A 20,144-nucleotide genomic window follows, 5' to 3' on the forward strand; every position below is an offset into this window, starting at 1 on the left:
TTCCTGACAAAATGTCCTTCTTAAGAGGTGATGAAGTGAAGAGTAAAAGAGTAGTAGATTGAGGATTGAAAGGTGAGTGTCTGGTGCAGAGGGGTGGGACGTAGTGATGTGGAAACAGGAAACTATCACAGCTTGGACCATGTCAGAGGGGTCCAGGCCAGAAAGAGTAGAAGAGCTGCCCAAAAAAAGTTCCTCCTCCAAAGGGTGGGGGCACAAGCGGGATTTGGGGGAGAGGTAGAGATTGAGGGCGAGGTCGTGTTTTCTTCCTAGGGTCTTTGGGTAGATCTGTGGTATGGGGTAGGGAGGATAAGAGAAGAGGTTTTGATGGGGGAGAGTGGGAGAAATGGTTGAGTGTCAATGTTGGGGTTTACGACTAACCCTAACCTGAGGTATGTGTGGGTTGTTGTGAGAGGGAGGCTGTAGGTAGTGTAGGATCCCCTTAATTCTAAAGCCTTTGATGAAATGCTAATGAAAGCACAGTAAGACTAGAGATAGTTGGAGGGGGTAAATGGAAAATAGATTAGTCTGACACTGGGTCCTGTCTGTTGGATGTGAGAGCGGAGGACGTTTGAGGCATGGAGAGGCGTCCATTCACTCCTCAGAACAAAGCCTCATGGGAAAGCGAGTCCAAGCACAGGGAGAGACAGATTTAAAGACAATGAGCAGATCAAGAGGTCAACAGGTCTGTTATGACAATGAATGATGGAGTCAGACAGACAGGAGTTTCAGTTACAAGGTTTAGTAATGTAGTGGATGACGGCGAAGAAGGTTGATTGTGATTGGTCGCTCTCTGGGATTGAGGGGATGGAGCTTCCTGATTCAGAGGTCAGCGTGGGTGGGCAGGGTCTAGCTACTCCTCCATGCACATTGGCAGGTTGACGAAGGTGAACACGTTGTACTCGATCATGATGGAGAAACACAGGAAGACAGCGTAGAGGACCAGCGTGTAGATACCCAGCTTCAGATCCAGCTTCCAGTGGTTCACGTGGATCCCCCCTACCTGCAGAGGTGGAACACACACACAGCACACCATACTTAGTGTGTTCCTATGCCCAGGCGTAGCTGACGCATGCCAGATCAATGTCTTATCTTTCAATGCCTTGAAATTACGTATCAGCTAACCCCATCATATGTTATAGCAAACTGGTGGCCGACTGTCGATGACATGGCACGCAAACATCGGTTGATGCATGCAACGTCCGAGCAGGGGAACGCGACCATAGTCAGAGGTACATCGGACCTCTGTATGTACACCTGACTAGTGGTTGATGGTTCATCAAGAAATTACTGGCAACACTTTTGTTCATCTGTCTCTGCCACACACACACGCATGTGCAAGAAGGCACGCGCGCGCATACACACACGTTTAGAATGGGACAAATATTTACATTTATAAAATGTTCTAAATTGTTATACTTTATTTCAGCATATGATCATTTTTTAAAAAAATAGGAAACTATTATCTAATTAAATTAAAAGACACCTGTTAATGTAATTAATCAAATGATGACTTCCATTCGTGTAATTGAGCTTATTAGACACTTTTTTCAATAACACCAATTTATCACTTCAAGCTGCAATATGTAACTTTTTGGGCGACCGACCAAATTCACATAGAAATATGTGTTACAGATCTGTCATTATCATTGAAAGCAAGTCTAACAACCGGTAGATATGTTCTATGTGCTATTTTCCTATGTGTCCTGTTCTTCAGTTTCGTTTTTGTGTCTTTTGCTTTTGTACACTAGCTTCAAACAGCTGAAAACACAATATTTGTGGCTATAGAAAATATATTTCACAGCGGTTTAGACGGTACAATGATTATCTACACAATACTTGCTTGTTTTGTCACATACTGTACAGTGCCGTGAAAAAGTATTTACCCCCTTTCTGATTTTCTATAATTTTGCATATTTTTAATACTGAATGTTATCAGATCTTCAACCAAAACCTAATATTAGATAAAGGGAACCTGAGTGAACAACACAACAATTACATAATGATTTAATTTATTTAATAAACAAAAGTTATGCAACACCGAAAGCCCCTGTGTGAAAAAGTAAATGCCCCCTTACACTCAATAACTGGTTGTACCACCTTTAGCTGCAATGACTGCAACCAAACGCTTCTTGAAGTAGTTGATCAGTCTCTCACATCGCTGTGGAGGAATTTTGGCTCACTCTTCATGCAGAACTGCTGTAACTCAGCAACATTTGTGGGTTTTCAAGCATGAACTGCTCATTTCAAGTCCTGCCACAACATCCCTTACAAAAAAAGAATGCAGTTTTGAAAATGCAGTAAAAGTGCAGTAATTGCAGAATAACTGCAGTTATACTGTAGTTGAACAGCAGTTACACTAAACTATAACTGCAGTTACACTAAACTATAACTGCAGTTACAATGCAAAATTACTGCAGTAAAAAAAACTTTGGATGCAGTATTTGCAGCATACTGCAGTGATACTGCTCTCTGACTGCACTCTTTTTTCGTAAGGGATCTCAATTGGGATTAGGTCTGGACTTTGACTAGGCAATTCCAAAACTTGCTTTTTAGCCATTTTCATGTAGACTTGATTGTGTGTTTTGGGTCATTGTCTTGCTGCATGACCCAGCTGCACTTCAGCTTCAGCTCAACGACGTATAGCCTGACATTCTCCTGTAGAATTCTCTGATATAGAAGGAACCATGAATTCTGCTCTGTAAGGCAAGTTGTCCAGGTCCTGAGGCAGCAAAGCATCCCCAAACCATCATAGTCTACATGAAAGTGAGTAAAAAACAACACATTTGAAGTTTTGGAATGGCCCAGAGCTAATCCCAATTGAGATGTTGTGGCAGGACTTGAAATGAGCAGTTCATGCTTGAAAACCCACAAATGTTGCTGAGTTACAGCAGTTCTACATGAATGAATGGGACAACATTCCTCCACAGCGATGTGAGAGACTGATCAACAACTACAGGAAGCATTTGGTTGCAGTCATTGCAGCTAAAGGTGGTACAACCAGTTATTGAGTGTTATGGGGCAATTACTTTTTCACAGGGGAATTGGGTGCTGCATAACTTTATTAATTAAATATATAAAATATGTATAATTTTTTTTTGTTATTTGTAAACTCAGGTTCCCTTTATCTAATATTAGGATTTGGTTGAAGATCTGATAACATTCAGTATCAAATATGCCAAAAGAGAGAAAATCAGAAAGGGGCAAATACTTTAATGGCACCTTATACTGAAATTAAGTGAACCATTTGAACTTGAGCAACCAGGAAATTAGCGATTTCTGTATAGTGCCTCTTTAAATCGAACATACACACGGAAGAGTTTGCAACAAAACAGTAGCATTATCCATATCCACAAAACAGAACCATTCCAATAAAAAAATCTAAGGCCACACAGAGGTGCAAGAACACAGATTAAATTGTATATGCATTCATGAACTGTTCGTTTTTGTCCGTCAACTCAAAGTTGCATATGTACATAAAAAATATATTTTAAAAATGTATTTAACTAGGCAAATCAGAACAAATTCCTATTTTCAATGACGGCGTGAGTGTTTTTTGCTGGACAATCTTCTCCGTTGTCTATCATCAGTCGACGGATGACTCCCTTTGAAAAAACATTGGTTCCATAGCCTAATACACTGGCAGACTGTTCAGTGGCAGAGACATAGATACTGTAGTCTCTATACACAGTAAGACTTGTCAGTAGTATAATGTAATACATGTATAATATATGCCATTAAGCAGATGCTTTTATCCAAAGCAACTTAGCCATGCGTGCATAAATGTTTTACTTATGGGTAGTCCTGGGAATCGAACCCACTATCCTGGCACTACAAACATCATGCTCTATCAACTGAGCTACAGAGGACAGAATCTTCTCACCGTTAAAGCCACAGAACCCAGCAGCAGCACCACAGAGTAGAGAAGTCCTCGACTGTTGATAATGACCTAGAGGGGAAGTCATAGTTAACATTACATGGGGAATATTTAAAAATACTATTAACTTAATGTACAGTTGAAGTCGGAAGTTTACATACACCTGAGCCAATTACATTTAAACTCAGTTTTTCACAATTCCTAACATTTAATCCTAGTAAAAATTCCCTGTCTTAGGTCAGTTAGGATAACCACTTAATTTTAAGAATGTGAATGTCAGAATAAAAGTAGAGAGAATGATTTATTTCAGCTTTTATTTCTTTCATCACATTCCCAGTGGGTCAAAAGTTTACATACACTCAATTAATATTTGGTAGCATTGCCTTTAAATTGTTTAACTTGGGTCAAACATTTCGGGTAGCCTTCCACAAGCTTCCAACAATAAGTTGGGTGAATTTTGGCCCATTCCCCCCTTCAGAGCTGGTGTAACTGAGTCAGGTTTGCTCGCACACGCTTTTTCAGTTCTGCCCACAAATTGTCTATAGGCTTGAGGTCAGGGCTTTGTGATGGCCACTCCAATACCTTGACTTTGTTGTCCTTAAGCCATTTTGCCACAACTTTGGAAGTATGCTTGGGGTCATTGTCCATTTGGAAGACCCATTTGCGACCAAGCTTTAACTTCCTGACTGATGTCTTGAGATGTTTCTTCAATATATCCACATAATTTTCCAACCTCATGATGCCATCTATTTTGTGAAGTGCACCAGTCCCTTCTGCAGCAAAGCATCCCCACAACATGATGCTGCCACTCCCGTGCTTCATGGTGGGATGGATGGTGTTCTTCGGCTTGCAAGCCTCCCCCTTTTTCCTCCAAACATAACGATGGTCATTATGGCCAAACAGTTCTATTTGTGTCAGACCAGAGGACATTTCTCCAAAAAGTGCAATCTTTGTTCCCATGTGCAGTTGCAAACCGTAGTCTGGCTTTTTTATGGCGGTTTTGGAGCAGTGGCTTCTTCCTTGCTGACCGGCTTTTCAGGTTATGTCGGTAGTACTCGTTTTACTGTGGATATAGATACGTTTGTACCCGTTTCCTCCAGCAGCTTCACAAGGTCCTTTGCTGTTGTTCTGGGATTGATTTGCACTTTTCGCACCAAAGTACATTAATCTCTAGGAGACAGAAGGCGTCTCCTTCCTGAGCGGTATGACAGCTGTGTGGTCCCATGGTGTTTATACTTGCGTACTATTGTTTGACAGATGAGCGTGGTATCTTCAGGCGTTTGGAAATTGCTCACAAGGATGAACCAGACTTGTGGCTGATATCTATTGATTTTCCCATGATGTCAAGCAAAGAGGCACTGAGTTTGAAGGTAGGCCTTGAAATACATCCACAGGTATGCCTCCAATTGACTCAAATGATGTCAATTAGCCTAACAGAAGCTTCTAAAGCCATAACATAATATTCTGTAATTTTCCAAGCTGTTTAAAGGCACAGTCAAGTAAGTGTATGTAAACTTCAGACCCACTGGACTTGTGATACAGTGAATTATAAGTGAAATAATCTGTCTGTAAACAATTGTTGGAAAAATTACTTGTCATGCACAAAGTAGATGTCCTAACCGACTTGCCAAAACTATAGTTTGTTAACAAGAAATTTGTGGAGTGAAAAACAAGTTTTAATGACTCCAACCTAAGTGTATGTAAACTTCCGACTTCAACTGTATAGATTAAAGCAATATTCAAAATGATAAAAGTTGGCCCAACTCTAAATACATGGCTGTGGTCATAGTTAACTCACGGGGTGCATCTCAATAGTCTTAACTGGCTTCCTCTCTGGCCAAGAGTATGCGTTATACTATTGAGATGCACCCCTAGTTGAAGTGTGGGAGAGGAGGAGAGAGCTGGAGAAACAGTAGGGTCACCGACTCAATCACACAGTACTGAAACACTTGTTATTTAGTCCGTAAAAAATGTGGTATTCCCTCTCCAACACATGACTGATGAACACTTCCAACTCAAGTGCTCAGAGTCAACATCACTTGACTTCATTTCAGTGTATACGCTTCCTGAAAGATGACTACTAAACTACACGCATTTACAGTGCACATTGAGTTACAAAGTTGTACGTCAAGCAAAGCAGTAATCTCTCAATGCTCCCTACAAGAAAAGCTGTTCCCTATGCTCCAGGGTGAAGGTACAGATCTAGGATCAGCTTCCCAACCTTAAACATTTGTGGGGGAAATGCTATACTGATCCAAGATCAGCGACAAGGGGCAACTGAACCCTACTCCGTTCCCTATAGCTGTTCTTACCTCAGAGCCGTAGTTGACCGCCATGGTCTGTAGCGCCCAGGGCAACCCCAGCCCAACCAGGATATCAAACACATTACTGCCGATGGTGTTGGACACAGCCATGTCACCCATTCCTAAACAGAAATAATTGTCATTCAAATACAATCATTTTACATAAAAGCAACGTTCAGAATTAACTTTGAAAAGCCTTAAGACAATATTATTGCCAAAGATGGTACAGTCCAAAGATACCTTTTGTTTTTCAATGAGTAGGTGCCCTTGATTTCCATCCTCACCAACCGTTAAAGGGAAATTACAGAAAGTAGAGTTGTACCTTGCCGAGCAACGATGAGACTGGCGATGCAGTCTGGTACACTGGTGCCCGCTGCCAGGAAAGTTATGCCCATAATGACGTCTGGGATGCCAAGGGTGTAGCCGATGATGGTGACCTGTGACCACACACACATTACAACTGATAAGTGACCAGAACAGCCAGACACAACTCCCACACACACAGTCTTGTACAGCTGACCTTGTGTGACCTGTACCCTGAGACTCACCATCCAGACCATGAAGTAAGAGAAGACGGCAATCCAGACAGTGGAGAGGATAAAGGAGAGCATAAAGAACTTCTCCCATCGAGGCTTGGCACAGTTGGGGATGGTGAAGAACAGAAGGAGCAGCAGGGGCCACGCGATCAGCCACTTGCACTTGCTGCTGATGCCCACTGTAGGATCGAAGGGGCAGGTAAAATCAACCATATGTATTTATAAGGCCCTTTTAATATGATATCAAGTCAAAATGCTTTACAGTAACAAAGCCCAGAATTCCAAAGAGCAAGCAGAAGCACAGTGGCGAGGAACAACTCCCTAGGAGGACGTACAACTCATTCTAGAACAGTGTTCTGGTCCTGGAAAAACTAGGTCAAATCTAATTTTACTGGTCACGTACACATATTTTGCAGATGTTATTGCAGGTGTAGCAAAATGCTTGTGTTCCTAGCTCCAACAGTGCAGCAATACCTAACAATACACGCAAATCCCCAAAATTAAAAGGAATTAAGAAATATTAGAATGAGCAATGTCAGAGTCCGGAATATAAATATACATATGTATTTGATGTTGTGTAAAGACATTATGGACAGTATATGAATAGAAAAGGTGTACAGCAGTAGTTATATAGGATGAGCAATGACTAGAATACAGTACATACGAAAAGTATTCAGACCGCTTGACTTTTTCCACATTTTGTTACATTACGCAGTCCTCGAGGGCCTGATGTCACAGTTTTGTTCCAGCCCACACACCTGACTCCAATAATCACCTAATCATGATCTTCAGTTTAGAATGCAATTTGATTAATCAGCTGTGTTTGCTAGGGAGGGAGAAAAAGTGTAACACCAATCAGCCTCTCAAGGACTGGAGTTGCCCACCCATGCTTTACAGCCTTATTATGAAATGTACTGAATTATTTTTTTCCTCATCAATCTACACACAATACCACATAATGACAAAGTGAAAACATTTTATTTTTACTGAAATACCTTATTTACATAAGTATTCAGACCCTTTCCTATGATACTCGAAATTGAGCTCAGGTGCATCCTGTTTCCATTGATCATCCTTGAGATGTTTCTACAACATGATTGGAGTCCGCCTATGGTAAATTCAATTGATTGGACATGATTTGGAAAGGCACACACCTGTTTATATAAGGTCCCACAGTTGGCAGTGCGTGTCAGAGCAAATGAGGTCAAAGGAATTGTCTGTAGAGCTCAGAGACAGGATTGTTTCAAGGCACAGATCTGGGGAAGGGTACCAAAACATTTATGCAGCATTGAAGGTCCCCAAGAACACAGTGGCCTCCATCATTCCTAAATTCAAGAAGTTTGGAACCACCATGACTCTTCCTAGAGCTGGCCGCCCGGCCAAATTGAGCAATCGGGTGAGAAAGGCCTTGGTCAGGGAGGTGACCAAGAACCCGATGGTCGCTCTCACAGAACTCCAGAGTTCCTCTGTGGAGACCATCTCTGCAGCACTCCACCAATCAGGCCTTTATGGTAGAGTGGCCAGACAGAAGCCACTCATCAGTAAAAGGCACATGACAGCCTGCTTGGAGTTTGCCAAAAGGCATCTAAAGGACTCGCAGACCATGAGAAACAAGATTATCTGGTCTGATGAAACCAAGATTGAACTCTTTGGCCTGAATGCCAAGCTTCACATCTGGAAGAAACCTGGCACCATCCCTACGGTGAAGCATGGTGGTGGCAGCATCATGCTGTGGGGATGTTTCTCAGCAACAGGGACTGGGAGACTAGTCAGGATCGAGGGAAAGATGAACGGAGCAAAGTACAGAGAGATCCTTGATGAAAACCTGCTCCAGAGCGCTCAGGACCTCAGACTTGGGCGAAGGTTGTCAAAAATCTTGAGCCAAATATTTGCACAGATACCGGAACCTGAAGATTCAGTTAGACTTTATTACAAAGTAACAAAGCCGAGCAATTTCATGAAACAGCTCAAATCTCTTATCACAGAGCCCTGCCTTTATAGTATTCTGTCTTTGCATAACGTATAGAGTCCCCTCCCTCTATGAAAATAACTCCCCTTGACCTTTCGCCACCATTGTCTTTCAGTCTCAGTTCTTGCTTGTTAACGCCCACATCTGACAGCTGTATTGGTTATAATGGTAGCGGGGCCCTGGTCCTATATGTTCCATTCCTTATATTGCCATTCTGTCTCAGCACTTTACAGTGGACAGCCTAGATGCTGCTAATAATGGAAATGTTATCATAGGTCATGAGTTTAGCTCCCACAAGGTTCACCTAACAACAGAACCACGACACTAAGCACACAGCCAAGACATTGCAGGAGTGGCTTCAAGACAAGTCTCTGAATGTCCTTGAGTGGCCCAGCCAGAGCCCGGACTTGAACCTGATCGAACATCTCTGGAGAGACCCCATCCAACATGACAGAGCTTGAGAGGATCTGCAGAGAAGAATGGGAGAAACTACCTAAATACAGGTGTGCCAAGCTTGTAGCTTCATACCCAAGAAGACTCGAGGCTGTAATCGCTGCCAAAGGTGCTTCAACAAAGTACTGAGTAAAGGGTCTGTATACTTATGTAAATGTGATATTTCAGTGTTTTTATATATAATACAAAAAACTGTTTTTGCTTGTCATTATGGGGTATTGTGTGTAGATTGATAAGGGAAACAAACAATTTAATACATTTATAATAAAGCTGTAACCTAACAAAATGTGGGAAAAGTCAAGGGGTTTGAATACTTTCCGAATGCACTGTACATATGAAGTGGGTAAAATGGCATTTAAGTGACCAGTGTTCAATGACTGAACATAGGGCAGCAGTCTCGAAGGTGCAGGGTTAAGGTGCAGGTATTTGGTCTTGCGCAGCACTAACACAACCAATTTAACTCATCAGCTACTTCAATCATAAAGCACTTGGAGGTTTCATACACACATTGGAACAGTGTTTGTCATGCACATAACTCTCTGTCAAAGATCATTAGAATCAGTCATGATATAATAGTCACTGGATAAGTTGGGTAAGGGCACCACGTCTACTGAAGTGTAAGCAAATGTTTAAATCTGATGAGCCATATCTTAACATCAAAACATGTACTATCCACAAGAATGTCAAGCTCTGTCTGGATAAACAACTCGCAAATACCCACACACACACACACACACACACCAGGGATATGAAAGGGGGAGATTGTCTCATTTTCGGCCTCCTCCTCTGCAGGCTTGTCCTCAGGCACGTTGCCGTTCTCAACGTCCACCTTCCCCTCCAGCACCTGGGTCTCCACTCCGTTGGCACCCTGGACCAGCTTCTGACGCTGTCACAGGAAGAGGCAAAACAGGGAGTTGTTCATTAGGGCACACATCGGAAAATGTTGTCCAAAGAAAAATGAAAGGGAGTGTTTGGTATTGGTCCAAGTCCAGATAGTCCCCCCCCCTGATTCAGTCTGTTTTTTTCTCGTTTGATGCCTAATGAACACGACCCAGTAGTCAACAGTACAGCAATGACAGCACTATCAAATCTATACAAATGAGATCATTGCATTCTCTAACATGGAAACAAACCATCTTCCTGCAGTTACATCCCTCTCTATCCATACCTCAGTGATGATGAGGCGACTGGCCATGCGCAGCCGGGTCTTGGGTCCAAAATGGCTGGTGATCATGATGCGGAGGCCGGCCTCGGGGAAGCGCATCTTCGGAGGGTTGGCATACATCATCTCATCGACCATGACCACAGACCCCCGACTGTAAGCCTTACTGGGCTTGACTGGAGACGGACAGACACGTTAGACTGTCATAACTGACAAACACAGACACTCGCTCTCACACACACACCAGGATTTCTGTTAGGAAAGTGTGGCGCTGGACATTTGAGAGCAGCATTTTAATTTACCGGACATTTGAGAAATGTACTGGACCCATATGCATTGGGTGCATATCCGAATTAGGGCGTCCACCACGGTGCTCAGAATGACAGAAATCGCATTTAGATTATGGTAATTCATATGAACAGAACATGCAAACCGAGGACGCAACGATGTCCTTCTTACTGAATTCTGATGTGCACTTTGAAGATGAAGAATAACTGTCCACATTTGGTTTCCTCAGCCAACAAGAGAAGTGAAATCACTACCCTATGTCAATAGACTATCCCCCATAGTAGAAAAGTTGACCTATTCTATTTGTCAGCTTGTCGAGAAAGAAACAGCCTGTTCCAAACCGACTCTGAGACAGTGGTGGGACGATAGATCCCAAATTCATACAACCAGGAGCCAAAGCTACATAAAAAAAGAAGTTCAAAAGCAATGAGTCTGATGCAACAGATCAGAACGTTCAGCTTAATATGTTGACCAACTATTATTTCTTCACGTTATAAGCGCAGCAATGCTCACAAGGCCGTAGGCTACGTGTGAATGTTTGTTCCATCATGCAATTAACGGGAAAACACCGTTGTCAAAGTGCCCCGCACAAGCCAGCGGTTTCATGTGACAGAGATGAAAACACCGTTAGAAATGTAGAACGAGGGGAGATTTGATAAAACAACTAGGATGGGTTGTTAATAAGACTAGGATTGTGCCTTTGGCTACTGGACAATGAATGTTCATAGAAAATAATTGCCTCCACGGATATGGTCTGATTTTGTCTAGGCTATTTTGAAGGTAAGACATGCCTCATAATATGTAGTAAAACGTTTGGGTTTCAAACAATTAAGTATATGTTTTCAAAATGCATATACTGCCTCCAGCTCATTGCCAAGTGGTGTTGAAGCAGGCCTTCGGTTGGCTATTCATTTGCTGTTTGAGCTACTGTAGCAGCAGCTCTCACGTCGTCTGACAGATTTTCCGCTCAAAGGTTCTGTATCTGTACGGCGTTTCGCGTGTGATTAATAAGATGCATAACGAAAATACTGTCCATGCACCAATTTATTTCCACAAAATTATGCAAATATACCTATAGACCGATAAGCATGACCAGTCATGTATTTACATCAATGAAGAGGCTATAAAGCATTACTTCACAATGGGATTTTTCTTCTTCTCCCAGACAATTGGCCAGCAGCAATTATCTTCATCGGCTTTTCAATTAATTTATTTTATCAGCCAAATGCCGGCTATTACCAGCTAACAGAAACCCTGACTCACACACAAACGTGCAAGCAAAAACCATCAAACACCAAAAATCAATTTAAGGTGTAAAAACACCTTGCCGTGAGAAGCTCTCTTGTGTTTTACACATATTTCTGGTAAAATGGCCGAATTCAGGGTCTGATAAGGGTTCTATATTCAACTCTGAAGTTTATTAATTATATATAAAGTGACATGCATACTAAGAAAACAAAGCTGACAAACTATATTTTGATATTTATTACCACAAGTCAGTGGGTTGATACCTCAAGAGACAAGCAGAGAAACACTGCAATAAGCAACAGTGGGATTGGTAAGGCTAAACAGACAGGCGCTTTGACATTAGTGGAAAGAAAGTGGAAGATATGGCCACATCTAGACAAGTTACAACCCTCTTATGACATTAATAAAGGCGGCCAGGAAGAGAGAGAGAGAGGTAGAGATCAGAGGCGGCTGGTGGGAGGGGCCGTAGGAGGACAGGCTCATTGCAATGGCTGGAATGAAATTTATGGAACTGAGTCAAACGTGGTTTCCATATGTTCGATCCATTTCCATTCCAGCCATTACAATGAGCTCATCCTCCTGTAGCTCCTCCCGCCAGCCTCCTCTGGTAGAGATAGAGAGCCAAGTGCTGTGGTTGAGCTGAAGGTTACCTTTTACCCATTGTTAGTCAGCACAGTAGAATGGAGATTGTAGAACTGCAAAACCTTCACCACACTGACAGAGGAAGTCCTACCCAACTCCCATGAACCCACAAGTTCATATTCCTGCCCAACTTATAGACTTCGGTCCAGACAACTATGGTGTCCAAAAGCCTGTTTTAGCATGGGCAACCGCATGAAGGACTTATACCATGTTGAAGTAGTCAACTCAAAGATGGTGGTTAATGACGATGTTGCATAAAGACCGCCATTGAAAAAATGGCCGCGGTTCCTGTCTGTAAGTGGGCGTTCCCTCTTTACCTTGAGAATACTTTTCCACGTGAGAAAGCATGCTCAAAGACGGTCAAAGATGGTCTACGTTCCATAATTACAGGTGGCAGTAAATTGCCAACCTTGGCTTTATACCTGTTCAAACAACATACTCCAGGTGGCAGTATGCACCCTTTCAGTTTGTTTGTTGGAAGGAGTAGCAGAATAAATGTGACTACTTCAAAATGGAGATTGATTGAATGGCGCTGCCCGTGCTCTCAGATGCCATAATGGGACAAATGCAAAGATGAGTCATCGAAGTTAAAGACATTTGAACTAGAATGCCCGCCATTCCCTCAACCCTATTTGATCAGAAACGACCAATAGTTCATTTTAGTCGTCTTCAACTTTTAGGGTTAAAAGAAAACAAGTAAAGATACAGAGAATAAGCCCATGTCTCGAGAGAAGCTTTGGTGTGTACTACAGCCTGCCTGGTTAGCCTTACCTACTGCCGTGCTGACTATAGGCAATGATGGGGTCGGCATCCCACACACTGTCATCATAACTAGCATTACCATCCTGCATCTCGGTGCTGGCCGCTGCGTTACCATTGGCCTGATTCTTGTCCTTGTCTTTACTCGCGAATAACTTCTGCAAGCTCTGGTTAAACCTGGGAGAAGAGGGGAGAGAGGGACACTGGTTAAACCTGGGAGAAGAGGGGAGAGAGGGACACTGGTTAAACCTGGGAGAAGAGGGGAGAGAGGGACTCTGGTTAAACCTGGGAGAAGAGGGGAGAGAGGGACACTGGTTAAACCTGGGAGAAGAGGGGAGAGAGGGACACTGGTTAAACCTGGGAGAAGAGGGGAGAGAGGGACACTGGTTAAACCTGGGAGAAGAGGGGAGAGAGGGACACTGGTTAAACCTGGGAGAAGAGGGGAGAGAGGGACACTGGTTAAACCTGGGAGAAGAGGGGAGAGAGGGACACTGGTTAAACCTGGGAGAAGAGGGGAGAGAGGGACACTGGTTAAACCTGGGAGAAGAGGGGAGAGAGGGACACTGGTTAATGCCTAATTTTTTCATCAACATCCAATAAACAATAACCGAACACTATGCAGTGGTCTGTAAATTCTAAGGAACAGTTTCCTGAACACCGATTAATAAACATACTTAATCTCAATTCAAATATCTTTGTATTCAAGCACTAGGTTTAATCTGGGTCTGGGAAACTGTCCCTATGTATACAGTGAACTGCAGCAAAACGTTTGCAACTGTTCACGTGTACATTAAGTGTGGCAAACTCAGTCCTGCAACTTTTGGTAAATGTGAAACCATGCTGTATATTTGACATCATACTGTATGTATGCACACATAGGTTATAAAGCGAACCGTATGGACAAGATAGGATGGTATCTGAAATGGTCAGCAAGTAGTAGGTTATTCTCCGAGCGGCATCATAATGGGTCATAGAAGGGCAGTCGGAGCACAAGTGAGAGACAGACTATTACTAGGGGAGTGACCTGGATGAACCAAGGCAGACACACAGCCAGACAGAGACAGACAGGTGAACATCTTCCAGCCCGCAGAAAATCAAAGGGCACTCAAATTCAATATCATTGCATTGAGTCTTTATATATTTCACGGAAATATAGAAGATACCTTAATGACTTAAATCTGTCTCCCCCACCACATCAATTTCATTGGGCGTGACACCTTGAGATTTGTAAAGGCACTGACTCAGTAGTGCAGCACTTACTTCATGATGAGGATGTATCCACAGTACATGACCACCAACACCAGGCTCTCCCACCTGAGACGGACACAACGGAGAGACAACCACTGAAATCACATCGTATCTCAGTTACCCATTGAAGCCCAATTAAATCCTATCACGTCACCCAATAAGGAGCCCCACAGTTCAGATGCGCAACGAATGCAAATTCCATCACATCAAGGTATTATTTAAGGACCAATCGAAAAGAGGTGGGGCTCGCTTACCACACTACCTTCCCATCGTAGATGAACTGGGGGGGAAAAAGAGCACAGGCAGAAATGAAAATGGCAGTTAGGAATTATTCAATATGTACTTCTGTCCTTGAGCTGTTCTAATCTACTAATGTTCTGTATTATGTCATGTTTCATGTTTTGTGTGGACTCCAGGAAGAGTAGCTGCTGCTTTCGGAAAAACTAATGGGGATCCTAATAAAAGACTTAAATATATTGTTAATGGTCGCATACATTACATGTGATGTGCATTTTACTGTCAGACTTACTGCAATAAGAGCGAGGATCGACAAGACATAGTAGAATGAATCTCGGAAAACAGACCACCAACCCAACACTACAACCTAGAAAGAGAGAGAGAAACAGTCAGTCACGAAAGAGATCACATCCCTGCAGATACACTACATGACCAAAAGTATGTGGACAAAAGTTGGTCCCCCCTTGGCTGCAATAACAGCCTCCACTCTTCTGGGAAGGCTTACCACTAGATGTTGGAACATTGCTGTGGGGACTTCAGCCACAAGAGCATTCGTGAGGTCGGGCACTGATGTTGGGCGATTAGACCTGGCTCGCAGACGACGTTCCAATTCATCCCAAAGGTGTGTTTGATGGGGTTGAGGTCAGGGCTCTGTGCAGCTCAGTCAAGTTCCTCAACACCGATCTCGATAAACCATTTTCTGTGTAGACCTTGCTTTGTGCACGGGGGCATTGTCATGCTGAAACAAGAAAGGGCATTCCCCAAACTGTTGCCACAAAGTTGAGAGCACAGAATCGTTGAGAATGTCGTCGTATGCTGTAGCGTTAGGATTTCCCTTCAACGGAACTAAGGGGCCTAGCTCGAACCATGAACAACAGCCCCAGACCATTATTCCTCCTCCACCAAACGTTACAGTTGGGACTATGCATTCAGGCAGGTAGTGTTCTCCTGGCACCTTCCAAACTCAGATTTGTCCATCAGACTGCCAGATGGTGAAGTGTGATTCATCACTCCAGAGAACGCATTTCCACTGCTCCAGGAGGGAGCTTTACACCCCTCCAGCCGACGCTTGGCATTGCGCATGGTGGCTTTAGGCTTGTGTGCGGCTGCTCGGCCATGGAAACCCATTTCATGAAGCTCCTGACAGACAGTGTGCTGACGTTGCTTCCAGGGACAGTTTGGAACGCGGTAGTGAGTGTTGCAACCAAGAACAGACGATTTTTACACACTACGCGATTCAGCACTCGGCGGTCCCGTTCTGTGAGCTTGTGTGGCCTACCACTTCACTGCTGAGCCGTTGTTGCTCCTAAACATGTACACTTCACAATAACAGCACTTACAGTTAACCGGGGCAGCTCTAGCGGGGCAGAAATTTGACGAACTGACTTGTTGGAAAGGTGGCATCCTATGACAGTGGAACGTCGAAAGTCACTGAGCTCTTCCGTAAGGCCATTTTACTGCCATTGTTTTCCTATGGAGATTGCATGTCTGTGTGCTCGATTTTATACACATACACCTGTCAGCAACGGTGTGGCGGAAATATCCAAATCCACTAATTTGAAGGTTTGTCCACATACTTTTGTATATATAGTGTATAAAATGTCTCAGACTAGAAATGCTGATCTAGGATCAGGTCCCCCCTTTCCATGGAATCTTATTCATTATGATCTAAAAGGCTAAAATGATCCTAAAATCAGCAATCCTAGTCTTTGTGAATACGGAACCAGAAATATGCTTTCCAGAGACTAACGACAGCTGTGAGCAATTGCTAGACATGGTTCCCCATAGGAGAACTCAATCTTTCTTCTCAGCCCATAAGTGATGTAAATGCATATGCTGCACTAAACGAGACCCACATGCACGCACACACACACACACACACACACTCACACCCACAGAAACAGCCACGTGTATGTGCATGTGCATGTGCACAGAAACACACACACCTGTCCGGCGAATATTCCGCACACGCCGATGATGCACAGGATATTGAAGACCGCTGAGCCGACGATTGTCCCCACCCCCACGTCACCGTGGGTGATGAAGACACCTGTACAGGGGGAGGCAGCCAACCACAATCAGCCTTGACAACAACTATCTGGGAGTGTGTGTGTGTGTGTGTGTAGCAGGGCTGGGGTCAATTCGAATTGAAAGCAGTCAATTCAGGACGTAAACTTAAATACCAATTCAAAATTACTAAAAAACTGCAGCTATTTTCAATGACTTCTCAATAAACTGAAGAGTAGCTATTTATTTCATATGTTTCTGCATTTTGGAATTTTCAATTAAAATAATCTTCCTGAATTGACTGCCTTTAATTTTAACTGACCCCAGCCCTGGTGTGTAGGTGTGTCTGACTTTTTGTTGAATTTTGACGTTGGTGTGTTGGTTAATCTCTAGTGGACAGAAATAGGGTGCCTATGGATACCATTGGGTGCACACTGCCTGCCCTCCAGGACACCTACAACACCATGTGTCGCAGGAAGGCCAAGAAGATCATCAGGGACCTCAGCCACCAGAGCCACGGCATGTTCTCCCCACTTCCATCACTCAGACGTGGGCAGTACAGGCAGGAGTATCATGGCTAAAACTATCAGAATGGCCAATAGCTTGTACTATCAGCCAATAGCTTGTCCCCCAGACCATCAGGCTGCTGAATAGCCACCATAGTCAGCTACCTGCTCCGACTGTCTCCCTCCTGTCCCCTCCGGACTTCCTACTCCGGACTTCCTACCCCTGCACTGTTGGAGCTTAAGAATTTCACTGTACACTGCAACTACATATGTGCATGTGACTAAATAAAAATCTAGGATTGAATGGTATCGTAGCGTCTGTCAACAGACTGTGGGATGTGAAGACTAAAGACAAATGTTTTTGTCACTGGTCATTTGGACAAATCACACATTCGCAGGTGTTCACGTCTTTCAAATGTCGGGAGTGGATGGGACATGCTTTGGCTGAATTTCCATTTAGGGAGGTGGAGACGTCGTTAGTGTCTTTTATCATATATCTCCCCCAGAACCTTATCGAGCATCTGATGTAATTACACTCCCACACAAAACAAAACCGACACACACTACATACGCGCGCACACACATGCACGCAACACAAACACGCATACAATTTTACACTCATCATTTGCTGCTGCTACTCTGTTCTTTATTTTACTCTTATTATTATCTATCCTGATGCCTAGTCACTTTACCCTGCCTCCATGTACATATCTACCTCAAATACCTTATTATTATCTATCCTGATGCCTAGTCACTTTACCCTGCCTCCATGTACATATCTACCTCAAATACCTTATTATTATCTATCCTGATGCCTAGTCACTTTACCCTGCCTTCATGTACATATCTACCTCAAATACCTTATTATTATCTATCCTGATGCCTAGTCACTTTACCCTGCCTTCATGTACATATCTACCTCAAATACATTATTATTATCTATCCTGATGCCTAGTCACTTTACCCTGCCTCCATGTACATATCTACCTCGAATACCTTATTATTATCTATCCTGATGCCTAGTCACTTTACCCTGCCTTCATGTACATATCTACCTCAAATACCTTATTATTATCTATCCTGATGCCTAGTCACTTTACCCTGCCTTCATGTACATATCTACCTCAAATACCTTATTATTATCTATCCTGATGCCTAGTCACTTTACCCTGCCTTCATGTACATATCTACCTCAAATACCTTATTATTATCTATCCTGATGCCTAGTCACTTTACCCTGCCTTCATGTAGCTACCTACCTCAAATACCTTATTATTATCTATCCTGATGCCTAGTCACTTTACCCTGCCTTCATGTACATATCTACCTCAAATACCTTATTATTATCTATCCTGATGCCTAGTCACTTTACCCTGCCTCCATGTACATATCTACCTCAAATACCTTATTATTATCTATCCTGATGCCTAGTCACTTTACCCTGCCTCCATGTACATATCTACCTCAAATACCTTATTATTATCTATCCTGATGCCTAGTCACTTTACCCTGCCTTCATGTACATATCTACCTCAAATACCTTATTATTATCTATCCTGATGCCTAGTCACTTTACCCTGCCTTCATGTACATATCTACCTCAAATACATTATTATTATCTATCCTGATGCCTAGTCACTTTACCCTGCCTCCATGTACATATCTACCTCGAATACCTTATTATTATCTATCCTGATGCCTAGTCACTTTACCCTGCCTTCATGTACATATCTACCTCAAATACCTTATTATTATCTATCCTGATGCCTAGTCACTTTACCCTGCCTTCATGTACATATCTACCTCAAATACCTTATTATTATCTATCCTGATGCCTAGTCACTTTACCCTGCCTTCATGTAGCTACCTACCTCAAATACCTTATTATTATCTATCCTGATGCCTAGTCACTTTACCCTGCCTTCATGTACATATCTACCTCAAATACCTTATTATTATCTATCCTGATGCCTAGTCACTTTACCCTGCCTTCATGTACATATCTACCTCAAATACCTTATTATTATCTATCCTGATGCCTAGTCACTTTACCCTGCCTTCATGTACATATCTACCTCAAATACCTTATTATTATCTATCCTGATGCCTAGTCACTTTACCCTGCCTTCATGTACATATCTACCTCAAATACCTTATTATTATCTATCCTGATGCCTAGTCACTTTACCCTGCCTTCATGTACAAATCTACCTCAAATACCTTATTATTATCTATCCTGATGCCTAGTCACTTTACCCTGCCTTCATGTACAAATCTACCTCAAATACCTTATTATTATCTATCCTGATGCCTAGTCACTTTACCCTGCCTTCATGTACATATCTACCTCAAATACCTTATTATTATCTATCCTGATGCCTAGTCACTTTACCCTGCCTTCATGTACAAATCTACCTCAAGTACCTCGTACCTCTGCCCATTGGTACTGGTCCTCCCTGTAATATATAACTCTATTCTTGTGTATTTTATTGTATTCCTTGTGTTACTATTTCATTTTTGAAACTGCATCGTTGGTAAGGACTCGTAAGCAAACATTTCACGGTAAAGTCTACACCTGTTGTATTCGGAGCATGTGACAAATACCGTCAGATTTGACAGGATCTTAGTTCTGGGTTTCCAAGTTTTCTGTGTTGTGTAAAGGAGTGTATGAGTGTGCCGGTGTGTATTGGTGTGTGTGTGTGTGTGTGCGATGGCGTTTGTGCGTGTCATATCTTACCAATGATGGAGGCAAACAGCTCAGGAGCGGAACTCCCAGCTGCCATAAAAGTGGCTCCGGCAACATCCTCACTTAAGTCTAGTTTCTAACAGACCGAAAGAGAGAATGAGAAAGGAGACAGGAGTGGTTAGTCAGGGCTGAGCTTCCCAAAAGCTTTGTAGGTTAATGTGGCCCT

At 42.9% G+C, this 20,144-nt stretch overlaps 1 protein-coding gene across 1 annotated transcript in view; it reads right to left on the bottom strand.

Moving 5' to 3' along the window:
- Nucleotides 1–723: 723 nt before the first annotated feature.
- The window catches only part of LOC139556502 (sodium/potassium/calcium exchanger 4-like), an 88,041-nt gene continuing 68,620 nt past the window's right edge, over nt 724–20,144 (bottom strand). The window contains exons 5-17 of the mRNA XM_071370544.1: nt 19,970–20,054; nt 16,666–16,769; nt 15,012–15,086; nt 14,737–14,762; nt 14,495–14,548; nt 13,317–13,411; nt 10,304–10,473; nt 9,877–10,021; nt 6,726–6,892; nt 6,500–6,614; nt 6,187–6,299; nt 3,881–3,946; nt 724–1,000 (exon numbers count right to left, since the gene is read on the bottom strand). Of these exons, the coding sequence (XP_071226645.1) occupies nt 851–1,000; nt 3,881–3,946; nt 6,187–6,299; nt 6,500–6,614; nt 6,726–6,892; nt 9,877–10,021; nt 10,304–10,473; nt 13,317–13,411; nt 14,495–14,548; nt 14,737–14,762; nt 15,012–15,086; nt 16,666–16,769; nt 19,970–20,054 (1,365 nt within the window). The 3' untranslated portion in view covers nt 724–850. The remainder of the gene's footprint in view (nt 1,001–3,880; nt 3,947–6,186; nt 6,300–6,499; nt 6,615–6,725; nt 6,893–9,876; nt 10,022–10,303; nt 10,474–13,316; nt 13,412–14,494; nt 14,549–14,736; nt 14,763–15,011; nt 15,087–16,665; nt 16,770–19,969; nt 20,055–20,144) is intronic.

This window comes from Salvelinus alpinus, chromosome 27 (genome assembly GCF_045679555.1).
Source record: "Salvelinus alpinus chromosome 27, SLU_Salpinus.1, whole genome shotgun sequence".
Lineage (NCBI taxonomy): Eukaryota > Metazoa > Chordata > Actinopteri > Salmoniformes > Salmonidae > Salvelinus > Salvelinus alpinus.